Source organism: Puma concolor, chromosome A1 (genome assembly GCF_028749965.1).
Source record: "Puma concolor isolate L17-30 chromosome A1, mPumCon1.1.hap2, whole genome shotgun sequence".
Taxonomy (NCBI): domain Eukaryota; kingdom Metazoa; phylum Chordata; class Mammalia; order Carnivora; family Felidae; genus Puma; species Puma concolor.
In genome coordinates this window covers 111,448,708-111,467,328 of record NC_141667.1, presented here as the reverse complement: position 1 = coordinate 111,467,328, position 18,621 = coordinate 111,448,708, and the positions used below count along the sequence as shown (strand labels likewise).

At 36.6% G+C, this 18,621-nt stretch overlaps 1 protein-coding gene across 2 annotated transcripts in view; it reads left to right on the top strand.

Annotated features, from left to right (window-relative positions):
• The window catches only part of ZSWIM6 (zinc finger SWIM-type containing 6), a 199,427-nt gene that overhangs the window by 130,234 nt on the left and 50,572 nt on the right, over positions 1-18,621 (top strand). For both annotated transcript variants that reach the window (XM_086700215.1, XM_086700218.1), the window contains exons 3-4: positions 10,335-10,483; positions 13,664-13,814. In XM_086700215.1, coding sequence (XP_086556341.1) covers positions 10,335-10,483; positions 13,664-13,814 — 300 coding nt within the window. The remainder of the gene's footprint in view (positions 1-10,334; positions 10,484-13,663; positions 13,815-18,621) is intronic.

Sequence of the window (18,621 nt, the reverse complement as noted above, 5' to 3'; positions counted from 1 at the left end):
TTCCTATGAGCTAGCCTGTAGTGGGCACACTACAGCAAGGAGGGACAGACTAAGCGGAAGCTGGTATTGGTCTTGGCTGGGAGCAGAGTGTGTATGTGTGTGGGGGGGGTCATTTCAGTGGCCCTTTCACTCCTAGAGCCTGGGCCGTCCCAAAAGTAGGGTAGACTCCTCCCTGATATCACTGTCATGTGCCCAGAGATACCATTTCAGTCAGCTAGAAAGCAGAAGGAATATATTCACATGTTAGATGCACTTGACACATGACATCCAAGATCTCTTCCACCTCTGATTCTGTGACTTTGGTGGTGGTATTTCTACAGAGACACAGGAAGCACCTGGTATCATACTGCAAAAGGTGCACCTCCTGTGGTTCTACTCAAGTGTGCGCTTACGTGTTGTTCTTTGATGAGACATTTGAATTTGTTTGAGCATGGTTCGAATAAAACCAACATCATAAATTCCATTCATGCCTGCCAGTCCTGCTTAACTTAGCCTCCAAATGCCTCTGTGTCCCAGCCATCTTATATATCAGTCCATTCAGCCTCTCTTAGATATTCCAAACAGACAAGCAGACCTACTCAGCAATCCTGTGTTCACTGTGTAGCTTACTTTTAGTTGATTGTAAACTCCCATCAGGTCCGAAACTATGACCTTTGTGTGTATCTTGGTGGCCTCCCTAAGGGCAGTACTTAAGAAGCAGTAGGCACTCGGAATTTGTTAAATAAAAAGTAACACTGTCATTTTTCGTTCTGTTTTGTTCTTAGCAGGAACTTAGAGATTTATTTTTGTACACATACGTGTTCCAAATCTAGCAGTGAGCGACAGTCGGAGTTGTTTGATGGAGGCCTTATGTCACATCTTTCTTCCTTTTGTTCCCCTGTGGATGGTCATGTTCATTGTAATCGGGCTTGCATTAGCAACCAGTTTTTACAAGTATCCTAGGGAGATAATTTGGTTATTACAAGCATATTCTTTCTTTCGTAGAACACTCAGGCATTGACATTTGGTGAAACAAAGGTATGATCTACTGGTGATTAATACAATTTGCAAATATTCTGTAGGAGAGAATTGAATTCGCTGTCCTAAAGTGCAGCAGTGTGAAACTTAGAGAAATTTTAAAACAATTTAAAAAAAGTATGTTGGAAAAATATATAGTAATATAGAACTGTGTGAAGATAAAAAGACAAATCCGGATTGGCTCCTTCATCAATCAGCTCCTTCCTTAGTGTCTCCAACAGTTCCCTTATCCCTCAAGGCAACTACTGCTGACGGTGTGGTTTGTATTCTTTGAGACAGCTTTCTTTGTGCACACACATATGTAGTTTTTAAAAAACAATTAAAAATATTTTTCTCCCTTTTGCTTTTTTCTCTTAATATATGGTGTATATCTTATGTTAGTACAGATGTGTCTATTACTGTTTTAAATGCTGTGTAGTATTCCATATTATGGATACATTTAACTACTAACTTACTGAATAATTTTGAAGTTGCTTTTGTTTTGTTTTTGTACTGTGTGCAGTACCACTTCAACCATTGTGTGTGTACGTGTGTGAATTTGTGCAAATATTTTTGTTTTTTGTTTTTAAGTTTATTTATTTTGAGAGAGAGAGAGCACATGAGCAGGGAAGGGGCAGAGAGAGAGGGTAGGAGAGAGAGAGGATCCCAAGCAGGCTCTGCACTGTTAGCTCAGAGCCTGACATGGGGCTTGAGATCATGACCTGAGGCAAAAATCAAGAGTCCTTCTGAGACACCCAGGAGCCCCTGTGCAAGTATTTTTGAATAATAGATCCTTAGTAGTAGAAATGCCAGAACAAGTGGTACATGCATTTTTTAGTAAGTACTGCCACATTTCCCTCAAAGAATTACTGGGTTTATTTAAAAAAAAAATTTTTTTTAATACTTATTTATTTTTGAGAGACAGAGACAGAGCACAAGTAGGGGAAGGGCAGAAAGAGAATGAGACACAGAATACAAAGCAGGTTCCAGGCTCTGAGCTGTCAGCACAGAGCTCAATGCAGGGCTCAAACTCACAAACCATGAGATCATGACCTGAGAGCCAAAGTCAGACGCCTAACCAACTGAGCTACCCAGGTGCCCCTCACTAGGTTTATTTTTAAGTTTTGACTAAAACTAGATGTTTCTCTAATAAGATTTAATTTTTTTTTTTTTTTTTTTTTACAAAATTGATGGAATGTATGACCATGTACGTATGACTATCTTCATATGAAAAAGCATTTCACTTCAGCAAAAGAAGTAATCTTAGAACTTCTGTGTCTTCATTTGGAGGAATCACATCTCTAGCCCATGAGGAATTTGCTAGGGTAATACAGAAACAGCCAAGTTACTTTTAGCCCAGTACCCTTCATTTTTTGTCTTTTCACCTCCAAATCTTGCCTTCCCTTATACCATATAGTCATCTCTGACACTGTCTTCACTCTCATGCTTTTCAAAGGATAGCTACCAGCTATGATTGATCAGTTTCCTCGCTAGTCCTCTGTCCTTGACCTGACCCTAAGTCTGTCCATGTTGGCTCTATGAGCTTCTTGTGCCCTCCTCCCCCATAAATGGGGTTTCCACTTTTTGAGACTCTGCAGAGTGTTGATGATCTTAGAAGGTAGCCTATGTTTCCTTTGCTCTCCAGCTCTGTTACTGCGGATAGCAACTGAATCTCAGACCTCAGTTTTCTTATTTGTAAGACATGGACAATAAAGAGTTACCTGTTTTATAAGGTCAGGAGGGTTAAAGGAGTAAATTTGAATTACTGTTATCACTGTCATGGTGATGACTCAGTTGACATGAGTCTTCAGGGCAGTGAGAGTTGAGGAAAATATTTGTGAGCTGTTTTTTAAACAACGTCATTTAAATAATCTGAGCAAACCATTCTCGAAGCTTGCAAACATAGTAGATTTCTTTTAATAAATCTGAAGAGTTAGGTAATGTAAAGTCAAGACTTCCTGAGAACTTTGCATTTAAATATTTATATTTGTGTACCAAGTAATACATTTTTAGCTGAGTTGCAGAAAGTGACCTACCTGTTATGCACACTATGTTTACATTCTGCATTTTTAAATGAGCCTGGAGAGTGTACAAATACTGTATCGCTTTTTCACCCATATAAGATACATGCTTATTTCTGTACATGAATAAACATATTATTGAGCTTCTGAAGGAAATTGAGTGATAATAAGAGATGAGTAATAAAGTCAGATGAGAGGAAAGTAATAGAGGAAGATCTATAAACCCGGACAGGCCTTTCTATGTGAGTTCCCTGAGCTATATGGTGATTGCAGTACTACTTATTCTCTTCTTTCGCATTGAACTGAAGGGAAGGTAGCTTGCTGAGGGAGCCCAGCCTGGTACATGCCAGGGCTCCCTCTGTCATTAGCCTCCCGAGATAAAGACCATGGGCCGACCTCTAACAGCTTCTGGAGCTGACCATTGAGAATAGAAGGTGAGGAAGGATCTGGCTTTTGAAGCCATCGCAATTGTAGGTTGAAAGGAAGGCATTGCCACTACTTTGAAATGAGGATTTAAGGAATAATAAAATTTGAATCTTTTTTCAAGTGTGTTTTTATTCAGTGCATGTTATTTTTCAGCAATCTTCTAATTCTTGTTTTTTCTAAAGAAAATTTTTTTTGGAGTCTGAATCACTAAAGTTTGCTGCTTTGCCTTTTCCCTTGCGGTGCCAGTGGTTGATGTCAGGATTTTGCCTTCAGCTTGTAAGACAGGTGTACCGGTGCTTTTTAAAGTCGCAGACTTAATGTTGCCTAGCTTTAGCAGTGGGCACTGAAATTTTAGGAGATGGCATTTTTCTAGGTGCCCTAAAAGAGGCTGAATTAATCACCTCTACAGTGTAGACATCTGTTGCCTACATTCTGCCTTTATAGATTAATTTTAACAATTTTAACCAAAAAACCCTCACTTCTGCATAAATATAAATAGTTAAGGCATTATTTAGACTACTGTATTGTTAAAGCAGTTAGGTCACAGTTAAGGTGAAGAGGTAAAGTAAAGCTTTTCATTTCCTTTTTGTTTGAATTGTTTTCCAGCAGATTAAGCCAAGAAAAGAAAGCATTAAGTTCCCTATTAGAACCCAAAGCTGTGAATAATTCCACATACCAAACATAGCATAAGCCAGTTGTGAATGTGTCTCAGTTTTTCAGTTTAAAATTTACAGAATGGTTTGCTGCCGCTTACTGCTTAAAAGCAACTGTTTCCTTGACATGAGACAGATATTTCATTTGGTGTGTCTTAAATATGCTTCATTCAGTACACTGGAGAGGTGTCTGTTTGATGCTTCTGAACCCTGAATACTTTTCAGTATGAAGACCCACAAAGTACCAACATGTTTAACATTCTCTCCAAATATAGAATAGTTCCCCTACCCTGCTGGCAAACATTCTGAGTCAGTAGTTCTGAAGTGTGGTGCCTAGGTATCTATTTTTTCCACAAGGTGCCTCAGGAATCTTGATAGACTCTTAATTTTGAGAACTGCCGGGATAAGGGGGTTTTGATACTGAGATAAACCAAATCAGGTATCAGACAGGGAAAGCCAAGGACATGGACCAAGTGCCCCTCCATGTTCATGAATTCTCTTTTTGCTCTCTTTCTATGGTATTACATAACTAACATAAGAGGGTAAATCAAATTCACACATCTCTAGCTGGGAATGAGAGACAATTAAACTGCTTGACTTTTTTCACTAGATAATTTCACTTTCCCTGAAGGCTTGAAACTTTGAAGAATTAAGCTTTGGTAATAAAATGCTCACAAAGATTAATTATACAGTTGTAAACTTATAGCGTTCGTAATTATAAATATAAATAAGGGTAAAAAAAATATGATAGGTTTTAAAACCTTTTAATGGACCATTTAATTTACATACACAGATTCTGGTTCCTGCCCAACTGGGGGACTATTTAATAGCAAATGTATAAATACATGAATAATGTTTTTCTTTGCATACCTTTCTCAAAGCTAAACACTGAGAGGTTTTCTTTGTTGGTAGATAGCCACTAACAAGTAGAAATAAATTTTGCAAGTCTACATTTTATGCAAGGCTTAGGCAACACTTTAATACTTGTAATCAAGACACATTAGGATTTAAATAGTTAAGCATTAAAGTTTACTAAATGAATCTGTTCTTTTAAGGAGGTTATTATTGTAGACATTTAATTTCCTGGTCTATAATGTATAGTATTACATATTCCTAAAGTGTTGAGTTGTGTTTAGAGTAAATTTATGTTTTATTTACCAACTGGTTGCGTTTACTTGCATTTTTATTACCAAGTGAAGATGTTTTCTATGCAGTCACATGAAAAGATTTCTAATTCTTATCACCTAGTTAATTTTTTATTCCTCCATTATACAGTATTAGGTTTGAGGAAGTGGGAGGCTTGAGGGTACATAGTTTTTCCAAGCTGTGCCTAGAACTGAAGTCTTCCGAGGTCTGATCTAGGATTAGGTCTTCTCGGCTCGTGTGTAGACGTTATTAGATAGATTATTTGCAGTAAAATTTTATCTGGGCCATTTTGCCTCTGCAGTGTCTCCCCCTTCCCCCACACTCTTTAAGAAATACGTTAATTCTAACACTAGCTTACCAAACCTAACCTGCTTTTCCTGCCCTCAACATGAAAACTGAAAAACCCTCAGTTTTGTTAAAAACTTGAGAAACATTATTCATATATTTATACATTTTCTTTTAGATGTCTTCCCAGCTAGTCAAGAATATCTGTGTGTAAATTAAATATCCCATTAAAGAAACATAAAAAATTATCATATTTTTAAAAATACGAGTGTTTTAAAACATATTGAATTTTAAGGAAAAATTCATTGTTATAATTCAAGTCAAATAAACATGATTTCTGGAATATTCTTTGTAACATTTTTCTCTTTTAGTATGAAAAAAAATAAGAGTTGAGTATATCCTGAAGTTCTTGTAGAGTGTCTGAATGTTGACCCCTTTGCCACTTTAGGCCAATAAGACTGGGTTTTTTTCCTCTAAACCACATTGAAATCTACTTAAAATATTTGGAAATGTATGTGGTATATAGAAAAGCCAAGTCTCAACATGGCTCTGACCCAAGCAGTGAAGGGTAGCATGCCTTCTACTACACCAGGACGGTCAGTCCCCATCTCAGTCCTTTAGGGACAGGATTCCTTGTAGGTCTTGGTCTTCAGTGCCCAATAGAGAACAACTGAAAAGTGAGGAGTACTGGGGGAAGTAACCACTGTGAGGATAGAAATTGACTTTCTTTAGTTCAGCTCATCAGAAGGAGCAAAGAGTAGATAATCAGTAGCTTGTCAGAATTTTCCCTAAAAAGAGGTTAAAGAAGGATGTGTCAGATTGCCCAGGAGGGTTTTAGCAAGATACTGGAGAAAGCTTAAATATGAAAGTTGACATCCTATCATTGATTTGTTGGGCAAGTCTCTTCTGGTGCATTTAAAGAATCTATAGGGGTGCCTGGGTGACTCAGTCTATTAAAGACATGACTCTTGATTTTGGCTCAGGTCATGATCTCATGGTTCATGGGATTGAGCCCTGTGTGAGTCTCTTTGCTGTCAGTGGAGCCTGCTTGAGATTCTCTTTCCCTCTCTATCTCTGCCTGTTCCCTACTCACTTGGGCATGCATGCATTCTCTGTTAAAAAAATAAACTTAAAAAAAGATGAATCTTTAGTTGTCGTTGTGCATTTGTATTTGTGTGTGTCTCTTTCTCTAGAATCAAGGAGATGGGCTGGATTAGGGGCTCTCAGTCCCTGTGGGATACAGATGTAGCCCCATTAGTTAACTCTTCACAGCACTGTGTGTCCTTAGATTTTCCTGTGAAAGAGAGAAATGTGTTAATAAGTGCTTGCGAACATCCCAGTATCTTTCCTTAGATTTGTGTTTGATTTAGGGTTGACAATGCCTGTCTTTTTGTCGTCAGGGTTCAACTTTAGCTTCAAGGTTCTGGGATGTATTCTTCAGAAGGGGAGAGAACCAGGAGACTGTGGATTTGGCACTGTGGCTCTGGACAAGTCCTAATCACTGTGAACTTGTTTCTGCTTCTGTAGAATAGGGATCATGATCTTAACTCACCTCTAGGGGACGTTGTAAGGCAAAAATGAGATAAATGTGAAAATGCTTTAGCGGTTCTTCTTTGATAGGAATCTTTCTCTTAGGGGAGGAATGTACACATGTCTTTCTCCTCCCTCCTTCTCCCCCGTTCCAGTACTTGACTGCCTGATAGAGGCAAAAACTGGTTAAGTGTCAGGAAGCAGTGGTGAGCAGGGCAGCTACCATCCTTGCTCTCTGGAGCTTAAATATCTACTACATACCAAGTCCTCCTTGGTACAACTTTCTCTGCCTTACTTCTGGAAGAACCAGTCTCTCCAGCTCTTCCTTCTAGGCCACTCATTCCCGTTGCCGTCCTCACTCATTTTCTTTCTCAGTCTTTAAACATTGGCCTTCCTTGGGGCCCTATCTTAGATACTCTTCCTATCTGTAGAGTCTCCTGTAAAATGTCCAGTCCCCTACTTGAAATCGTTTCTCCTCTTCTTGGCTATCTCAGAGGTACTTAAAATTCACCCTGTCTGAAAGTCATGACCTAATAAACACTGCACTCCCACCCCATAACCTGGTCCTGGTCTGATCTTTGTGTCATTGAGTTGTCCATCATCCAGTTGTGTAACCCAGAAACCTTGTCTTTCCTAACTCCCTGATCTTACAAATCTCACATACCCACTTCTTTACCACTTCTTTGCTTTTATGTCTTGAATTCCTGTCAGATTCTACATTTCTGTTCTCACTCTTGTTTTTCAAGCTACCATCATCATCCTTTGTACAGACCATGAAAACATCATCCTCACTGTTCTCTTATGTATTTTTGCTTCCTAGTCCATCCTCCACACTTGAGAGATATTTTTTAGGTACCTAAATATATTCATATAGTTCTCAAATTTTAAAAATAAGAAAAGGTGCAGGGAAGAGCTTTCTTCCCTTGTGTACCTAGGTTACCCATTCTTTTTCTTTTTTTTTAATTTTTTTTTTTTTTAATGTTTGTTTATTTTTGAGACAGAGAGAGACAGAGCATGAGCAGGGAAGGGCAGGGAAGAGAGAGAGGGAGACACAGAATGTGAAGTAGGCTCCAGGCTCTGAGCTGTCAGCACAGAGCCCGACGCGGGCCTCGAGCTCACGAAGTGTGAGATCATGACCTGAGCCGAAGTCGGACGCTTAACCGACTGAGCCACCCAGGCGCCCCCTAGGTTACCCATTCTATGCATGTGGAAGGAAATGCTAAGTTTTAGGCTTTTCCTAAAACTTCATTATTTACATAAAGTTTTTTTTTAATGTATACTTTTCTTCAGCTTGTTTTATTTTTTCATTCAACAGCATATCTTGGATATTTTTCCATTGTAGTACATAGAGATTCTCCACATTCATTTTTGTGGCTGAATATGTTCCATCGTAGGAATGTTGAAATTGATGCACATTAGAGCAAAACATCTTTACTATCTAGAGTATTTCATTCTTCTCCTTTGGATGACCTTGTCAGGAATTCGTCTTTATTACACTTAGGGAAGAGAAATCTAAACTCACTTGCCAGGGCTCTCAAGGTCTAGCCCTTCTTCTCTGGGTTGTCTTGTATTTGTCTTTTCCTCATCCTCTACTTTTGGATTGTATGAACATAGACTAGCTTTTATCTCATCTGTGTTCTGTGTTCCTTCCCACCTGAGACTTCTGCTTAAGCTCTTAGTCTCACATGCAGACCCATTCCTTCCTTTTCCTGTTTTCTAGTTAACCTCTAATCTACGTAAGGGAAATTTCAACTCAGTTTCCATTTCCTTAAGGTGTGCTTACCCTGGTGATCCATGGCCAAGTCAGAGCTTTCTGATACCGTCTTCTGGCATTTGGTTGCTTCCTTTGAACAGTTATTATCATTTATTATTGTGTGTTTATATGTGTGATTATTAGGTTGATATTTATCTCACTTAAAATAGTATTTCTCAAATAGTGGGTTGCAACCCGTTTTGGGTTATGAAATCAGTTTTAAAAATTATGATAAGCCCTTTGCAAAAAAAGAAATAGAGAATATCAGAGCCTTTCACTTAAAGGTCTTTTTTCCATCATGCTTTTGCTTCAGATTAATAGATGTGATCACATAAACACTTGGATATACAAATATATTGGGCATGATGTTAATTGTTATTGTTGGTCTTAGTCAAAAATATTTTATGGTAAATTATATGACGATAGCAGTTCTATTTTTGTACACAATTTCATCCCCAAATCTAGCAGAGGACATTCAGTAAATATGTTGTCTCAATGAATAAATAAATGAATGTGCACCTTTTCGGGGAGATTCACAGACTCATCCTTCCTCTTAGGAACTAATGAACCCTGGTTCTAAGCAGATGTTAGTGTTTGTTTCCTTGGCCAATTCATTTTGCATTATTAGATTATTAGAAGAAAAGGAAAGGAATGTGAAACCAGACTTTTAATGTATTTTTTAAGGGTTGATAAGGAGATTAAACACTATTGATGAAAAGTTTTTAGATTTAAATTTTTTATATTACTTATACATCTTAGGCCTTAAATACCATTTTACTTTTTGAATAAATAATGAAACTTAATTTTTACCTGCCTAAATATCTGGATAATGTTTGAGTTTCTAAGGTAGTCTACGTGGAGGGTTTATTACATAGCTCTTACCTTTTGTGTGTGCTTCAGCAATAAAATATTTATGCAGTTCGGCAAGGTGATACTACAACCTGGTTTAGTACAACAGCTGCACTGCCTGTTCCCATGTGGCTTGATTTCCCTTTTTAATCTTCAGTTTTTGTGCAACTAAAGAGTATGTCAGCATGTAGTTTATACAGCAGCAGATAACAGTGAAAGCTTCTTGAATTAACATAGTAAAGAGAAATACTCTGCTCAGTTTACTTGGTTTCACATTTTTCTCATGTCTTTCAAAACTTTCCTAACGTTCTACACAGTAGAGCTTTATCAACAATCATGTATTTTACAATAAGACCTTTTTGTGACTTTTTAATTCTTTAGACGTGTAAACTCATCTGCAAAGGTTTAGTTTCTGATCTTTAAAAAGAAAATATCTCAGTTCTACAGTAATCTGCATTATAGCTTAGCACAAATCAACAAAGACCTGGAAATGAGAGAATGATTTTCATATTTATTTTCAGTCATAAATTTGTATGTATAATTGAAATTGAGATTGGCTTAAAAAGTGTGTAGGCAAAAAGTACAGAATCTTAATTCTTCTCAAATTTATTATCAGAGCCCTTTAGCACAGAGTTTTTATCTAGCATATGTGTTATTTTTTCTTTCTATTTCTAGGTGCTCCTGATCCAACAGCAGGTGCTAGTATAGATGATGAAAACTGCTGGCACTTAGATGAAGAGCAGGTTCAAGAACAGGTTAAACTGTTCCTTTCCCAGGGCGGGTACCACGGATCAGGGAAGCAGCTTAATTTGCTCTTTGCAAAGGTATGATTTTTTTTAAAAGAAATATTCTAAATATATACATATATAGAAAGTATCTATATATGATTATGTGTACACTAGAATAAAGGCTTTTTAAATTATTTTTTTGAAGAATAGAGTCTGAGTTAACCAACCAATTAGAAACTATTATGTTGTAATGCATTAATTTACTTAGGTGTCCGTAGACAAGATGTGGAGCATTTTTGTTTCTCTCAGTTCCCATTACTAAAATGGTAACAGTTTATACAATTTTGAAAAACCTTTCAGTACTCAAAAGTAAATAGCTTAATATTATTAAAAATGCTATCTTTTCACATTTTTTACTTTTTCTAGTTAATGTTCTCAAGTAGAGCATAACTTTGAATACAGTCCCTATAATGTGCTTTGTATATTTAAGGGGTTTTTTTGAGGTTCCGAAGTATCTCCTGTTCTAATCCATATTCTGTAAATTTTACATAATTATTTTTGAACAATTTATACATGCATGTGAGATATTATATATTTAGTTTAATAATGTCAGTGTATTTAAATTAGATTCAGAAGCAGGGACTTTGGAGTCATACAGACCTGGGTTTCAATCTAAATTCTAAATCTTACTGAATGTATGAACTTTGGCAAGTTATTTAAGTCCATTTCCTCATCTGTAAAATTAGTTAATGATAACACATCTCCCTCAAGTTATGAGTAAATGTAATGGTGTCTAACATGTCATTTTAGCCTTGGTAAATGTTAATTTTCATCACCAAAATTTGATGGCCCAGGAAACATAGTTATCATCGTTATAAATTCTGTGTGAGTAGAAGCTATGTCTGTTGCTTTATACAGAACTTTTAGTACCCATAAACACAATTTTCAATACTGGGTAAAATGCTTTTTTAGTCATATTAAATCACTCTCTTTTTATAGGGGATATAGCTATTGTTCTGGCTAATGTATTCAAATTGGTTTTTAACAGAAGAGATAACTGATTGATACTTTTGACAACTCATCAATACTGTGTTAAAAAAGCTTTTCTAATATTTATAATAATTATTGTTTTTTTTTTAACTCTGAAGAATTAGCATATATTCTGTTACTGGTCATGTTCAGAAAATAGTGTATTCTGATTAATCAGTATTCTCTTGCCAAAGATTTATCCCATTTACTAAATATAGATCGTCAATTTTCCGAGAATTAGATTACAGTAAAATACATTTAACCCTAAAACTACTTCACATGTGATTTAATCATCATTTGGTAATTAATAGGTAGTCAAACTCATGTAGTAGATCAGAGTCTGCCTTCTGAAAATTAATTACCGTTAGACTATAGGTGTACTTGAGTGTTGCTTAATAGTTGTGGTTTATATGCTTAAGAGTAAAGCGTTTATTTTCATTGCTGTTGCTGAGTAATAGGTTAGAAGTTTATCAGGAAAAGAAACATTAAATCAAATCCATGATGTAGTGGTAATATTAAAGGTTTGGCATATTTTGATTCACAGGAAGTATTTCATAGATTCTCATGTTAATGAATAGTACACTTTGGCCTAGTGGAAGCAAAGTGAAAGAGGTATTAGACAGGCCTACAGCTGCTATTTTTATCCCTGTAGATGATGTATACATTATATATGCTGTATGAAGTAACATCATCTAATTTTGGAAATGGAATAACTTTTTTTATTTTTTAATTTTTTGGCATAACTTATAGAGTTAACACAGATCTGGGCTCTGATCCCAGCGATTCCTCTTGTCCTTTGGACAAGTTACTTCATTTCTCTGAAGCATGGTTTTATAATTCATAAAATGGGATTATAATCTGGCCTAATTTATATGGTTATTGTGAAGAATACCTGGTAGGTACAAATGTAAAAACTCTTTAGCGTGATGTCCAGTAAATGGCAACTCCCTTTCTTCCTCGCAGTCTTCATCTGTTCATGACTGTTTAGTGCTTCCATATGGGAAATAACTTTTTAAGATTATTGAAATAATCCTGGAAGCACAACATTTGTGATTTAGGGTGAAAGTGCTTTTGAGTTCTTTGCAAGGCTCAAATGTAAAGCCTGTGATGGGCTTCCATTACTTGTCAGGGTACAAGCCTGACACAGGATCTGTGGATCTTTAGGTTTAGGCTGCTTAATTGAATATCTGCCATTTCCTCCTTCATTTGCCTTTCACACAGAACCTTGAATAAAAGGACCCCCTCTCTTTTTCTGCTGCTTATGACCTTGTTCAAGTAATGTCCTGTAGGGAGAACTGGTGGTGTTCAGCTCAGATTCTTATTTGTTGAACACATAGCAGTAAACACTTTTGGGATTGATAGATTTATTTAGGGTTTTCTCGAAAGAGACTTAGTCTTGTGTCCCCTCTCCCCCCCTTTTTAAAAATTTTATTTGGAGAATTTGGCATAAGAGTAGTGGACAGAGCTTTAAGTTCCAGCTTTGACAGGCGGAGTTAGCTTACCAGGTCACAGGTTATGGTTCTGCTTCCTGGATCTCTCATTTAGAGCAAGAGAATTCTTTAACCTGTGATGCAGTCCATTTCCTTTGACTATTGCAAAAAGAGTCCCATCTGAGTGAATATAAAAGTATAATGTTGCTCTTCTTGTCAGAAAACTTCGGTGTGAGAATGTACCAAAATTCTGATTTACCTCAAAAACTGAAGGACTTTGCAACTCTGGAAATACACTACAAAAGATTGCAGTGTACAGTTTAAATTGGTGAATTGTATGGTATGTGAATTATGTCTCAATAATGCAGTTTTTTAAGAACAGAAAGACAGATGTTATTATTATAAACATTAGTCGATTTAGAAGATCCCTAAAGAGTTATCAGTAGACTGCTTTTGGCTTGTCTATTCTGGTGGTAAGTACAATCAGTTGGAAGAGTCAGGAAGGTGCCAAATTATTTGTCTCGTTTAATTTGGTATGTTTCTGTAGGCTGGCAAAAATTTCTTCTTTGTAATTGGGAAGGTAACCAAATTTCCTCATGTGCATTATGAAACCTGTTTTAAAAAAATTAACAGTTAATTCTCTGATTAAATTGCCATTTAGGATAGAGACCAGTTTTTAACAAACTTTTGTTTGCTTAAGAGGGCTGGTGTCAAAAATTACCTGCCCTGGACCCCAGAGAAAGAAATAAAGTGGTCTGTTTGTGTATTGCTGCGTATTTTTGAACACTTTTCTAAAGGTCTGATTTTTCCCCATTAGGTGCGGGAGATGTTGAAGATGAGGGACTCTAATGGGGCCCGCATGTTGACGTTGATAACAGAGCAATTCATGGCTGACCCTCGTCTGTCACTTTGGAGGCAACAAGGCACTGCGATGACTGACAAATATAGGCAGCTCTGGGATGAGCTGGGTAAATACAAGTTTCCTGATGGATTGCCATTGAGTTGTGTATGGGTAAAGATCATGGTGGAGTGTTTAAAAAAGCATAGAGTGTTGCTGAAGAGAGAGCTGCTTGTATGTGAACTAACTGCCATTATATCCTGGTTAGAAGAAGGAGGACTTGGGCTGACATTTGCAGGAAATAATCTTGGGAAGGTTTGGGGGAAATTGTGTGATCTTGAAAGCGAGCCTAGGAATCTGCTTTAATATTTGAAAAAAGAAGCCATGTTGTTTTAAAAGTTATTTTGTTTAGTAGAGCTAGTTACTTATTTCTAGAATAATATTGTAATCAATTTGTCTAAAATTTGGGTTTTTCCCTCCTTTGCCTACATTAAAAGTATCAAAAGTGGTTTGAACATTTTTTTTTTTGGCTGCTACAGACTTAGACGAACTTTTGATTGTCAGAATGGAAAAGATACAGCAAACTACAATTTTTATTGCTTCCCAGATCTCTGATAAAAATGATTGAAAAAAATGACAAATCCATTAGTCTTATTCACCGGGAAATTTGGGGAGATGAATATTTTTACCCAGTGCCCATTGCTAGGGAATTAATGCATTTGTGGTCTTTCTATTAAGAAATCTGCATGGGGAAAATGGAACTTTTGACAAATATCTCAATGCCTGTATTTTATGTTTTGGATGTGATAACTAGAAGATCCTAGTTTCATTGAAATTGAATAGAATAACTCTTCATACCTTCACCTTTTTTCTCTCTTGGTTAATAATAGACCACATCCTGTTGATTGATCCCATGTTAAGTCTAGACCAAGGGAAGCTGTTGTTTTTGTCTGTGCCCCATGATTGTAATAATTGGAAGGGACCTTTGAAGTGAACTGTTTTATGGGTAAGGAAACTGAATTCTGGGGAAGTTCAGGAGGCTTCCAGAAAATGGCATTGACTGACTTACGGATATGCAGCAAGTTGGTAAAGAATTGGACGTTAGAGTTTCCTCTTTCCCGTTAATAGAATGTATGTTCAGAAACTTGGTATGGATGACAGCTCTTTTTTTTTTTTTGACAGATATGTCTGCTACTTGCCACCTGTTAGGTATTTGTTGACCTTTTTCCCTGGTATTTTTATTAACTATCTTGTAATAACTTAATCTTGGTACATTCCTTGGGTCACCTGAAGTAATGGTTAGTGATCTCTAACCCAATCAAAATTTAAATCAGTCTGTAACTATAGTAGATTGTTTCAATATATTAGAAGAGTGTTTGGGAGCATGGTCTGGTGATTGGAGAACACAAGTGTAATGCATGGTTTAAACGTATTTTTATACAATACTGAGTGATACACTTTTCCAGGTAAACCTTTTTCAATTTTATAATCAGTATATGTATACTGATTATAAAATTATTTTATAATCAATATATCAGTAAATGTTGAATTGATTAGTTGGTTTATGACATTCAAAAGGACTAGCATTACAAAAAAAACTATAATGAAGGGAATCATTTAAAGAAAAAAATTTTGGATTAATACTAAATGAATAAAATTTTAAGAACTTAGATGCTTGGAGGAAATTAGAATTACAAATAACTAATTAGGAGAAGGCAAACTAATTTTTTTGGTTACAAAAAAAAGTGATATAGTTAAATAAAACTTACAGTGTTCATATTTAATCCATTAGTCACATCTCACTTTTCCAAGTTGTTTTGGAAATTATGTGCCTCAGCCTTCAATAAGAATTATAAATTCTCATTAGGTGGAAGTTCCCACCAGCTGATTCTAGTTATACCCTGTGATGAACTGCTTTCTGATTATGGACCAGGCTTTATATTATTCAAGTTCTTTGATTTCAGTCTAAGATGAAGAATACATTTTCTTGCCCTGTATTTCCTTTTTTCACAAATCCCACCCCGCCCACCAATCATTACTAGACTGTTGTAAATTCTCTTGTGTACTCTGATGGCAAGCAGAGGTCACTAGCCATTTTAACCGCATCTATGTTCTGTGAAGAATCCCATGTAGAAGTAACAATAGCTACCATATCTTAATATTCATTCACCAAAAAATTAACTAAAAGTTGCTTCTGGACTACAAAACGAAAGGATTTTGCTTCTTAATAAAATGGGAGAATTTGACTTTGTGCCCCTGCACAGGGCTCACATTGCTTCAAGGCTCTGCTTTGGAATTAAATGCTGAGCACTGCCAGATGCCAGACATTGAGAAGAGGCTGAGTTTTGTCGGCAAATGGGATCTGCAAGTTAATTGGTGTTTTCTGCAGGCTTCTGGCTGTGAAATGAAATTGGAAGCCCTTTAGCCACATGGATAATACAGGACCTGAATACAAATGTCACATGTCACCATCAGGACCCACTGTGAGACAATAGTGTTCCCACTCCAACACTGCACCATTACAGATCATTTAAATATGGGGATTACATTTAAACTAAAAGCCCCATTTGCCTTTTACTGCAATTTAAATGTCCTCTTAGCAAAAGCTAAGTGACAAATTAAATGAAAAAAGTGCCCACATTTTTAAAGCTGTAATGCAAAACAACCTTTTATTGCTTCTCATGTGCCACGAATGAATCATTATACTTGTCAACCCTAAACCAAGCCATAATTGGAGCAGCTACTGTTATCAGAGTGGGGCCGCTCTGTGACAGCTTAATAAAGCTGAAACTGTTAAATTAAATCTCAGATGCTTAACTCCTTAGCACTGGTGAATTCGATGGGTCCATTTCTGGCAATAGCCAATACACCAGGAAAAAAAAAAAAAAAAAAAGATTCCTGGCATGAAAGCCTTAATCTGATGAAAGTGTACAAGTAAGAGTATCTTAGCCAAGTAACTCTGCTTCTTGGCAGAGGTATTTGGAGGCATCAGATTGTCAGCCTGATTACAAAATTTAATTTTTTTGGTAAGATCAGATATTCCCCTCCCCAATATTTACAGCTTACTGAGTATATGTGATTTATTAAAATTTAACTCTTGATGTTTGAAAATTAGTTTAAAACATAATATATATTTGTATAACTTTGTCTCTCTTTCAAATAAGTATATACAAACTTTTTTGAAGTAGCAACAGGCCTGATTCCTTTCCCCCTCGGGAACAGAGGGATTAATTATGCTCACTTCTTCTTTTCTAAATTAAGTGCCTATGATATTCATTTAGTCTGAGTTAATTTTTGTGACTTATTCCCTGATATTCATAATGTAGTATGAAATAAATACAGATGCATACTATTAAGATCCTGTTCAGTGCATCCCATTTGCAGATACATTATTCTTATATGTGAATCTTTTTCAATATTAGTTTTACTTTTTCTATGTGATAGTCATTTTCTAAACCATACAGCAGTCATCTCAGAGTACGTGTGGTATCATGATCAGCAAGAGAAAATGTATATGTTAAAATCTTAAAGGGGGTGCCTGGGTGGCTCAGTAGGTCGAGTGTCTGACTCTTGATTTCAGCTTGGGTCATGATCTTGTGGTTCATGAGTTTGAGCCCCACATTGGGCTCTGCGCTGGCAGCACGGAGTCTGCTTGGAATTCTTTCTCTCCTTCTCTCTCTCTGCCCCTTCCCTGCTCAAACGTGCGTGTGCATGCATGCTCTCTCTCTCAAATTTCAAAAAATAAAATAAAATCTTAAGATAGAAAGCCCGTTGCAGTGATAGAAGGTGCATATTTGGTAGATCTAGAGAATATACACCTGTTTAGTTGCATTCTTTATTCTATAAAATGCAGATTTTCTAGAAAGCAGATCATAGAAATAATCCTTAGATTTCAAAGAACAACCCAGTGTCGATTGGTGGTGAGCACACCTACTGTTAGCCCTAATGGCTTTCTGTTCAGCACACTTAATTACCATGGGGGTCTTTAGGGATGAGGGGGTATATTGTAATCTCTTACCTATGTTGATGGGTCTCTTTCCTTAATGTCTTGTAGACTGTAATTTTACTTTGCTTCATAAAACTATAGGTTGTAGCTGCCAGTCTATTAAAATCTAATTAAAAATGGATGTCATTAGAGGAAACAGTTAAATAAGATTTAATTACAGCTTTATCATAGGGAAAGATTCTTAAATTTTCATTTTTCAAGTTTTACATATGTGTTTTTTTCCTAAAATTTTAAACACTTTCTCTGTGAGCTGAGTCATACGTTTTGCTTTCTAGCATTTCAACTTTGTTTTTTAGGGAGAGGCTGGGCTACCATTGCAAGAGTCTTGCTACTCTGAGCTTTGCTCACATTCACAAGATACAAGGAGTTATCTTACAGAATTCTTTTCCAAGGTTTTGATATGGGGGTGTCACACTGGCTCAGTTGGTGGAGCATGCAATTCTTGATCTTGGGGTTGAGTTCAAGCCCCACATTGGGTGTACAGATAACTTAAAAATAAAACCTAAAAAAAAAAGTTTTGAAATGGATACCTAAGTCTTTGTGAGTAGAAATAGTCATAGTTAGAAGTTTCTATTTTGAAATCCGCTGTAACGTTAGTTTGACCAGCGGCTAAGCAGCAGCTCTCGTGTTCCTTGGTAGGGTACTGGATAGATTGAGTGGGTGTACAGATTCAGGGTGCATGGAGTCACAATAAATCTTTGTTCAGCAATAGAGAACTTAGCCTATCGTTCATCCATTGAGACCAAATCTGTTGCAAATACTGAAAATTTCCTGCTCCGCAGACTCAGAACACTTGTCTCATGTACTACCTCAGATACCAGTAGTCATCTCTGTGGGCCTCTTCCACACCCACCCACCCACATTATTCCTGAATCGTATGCTTAAGTCACACATTTAAAATGATGCTGTAAGTAACTTCGAAGGGCTTTTG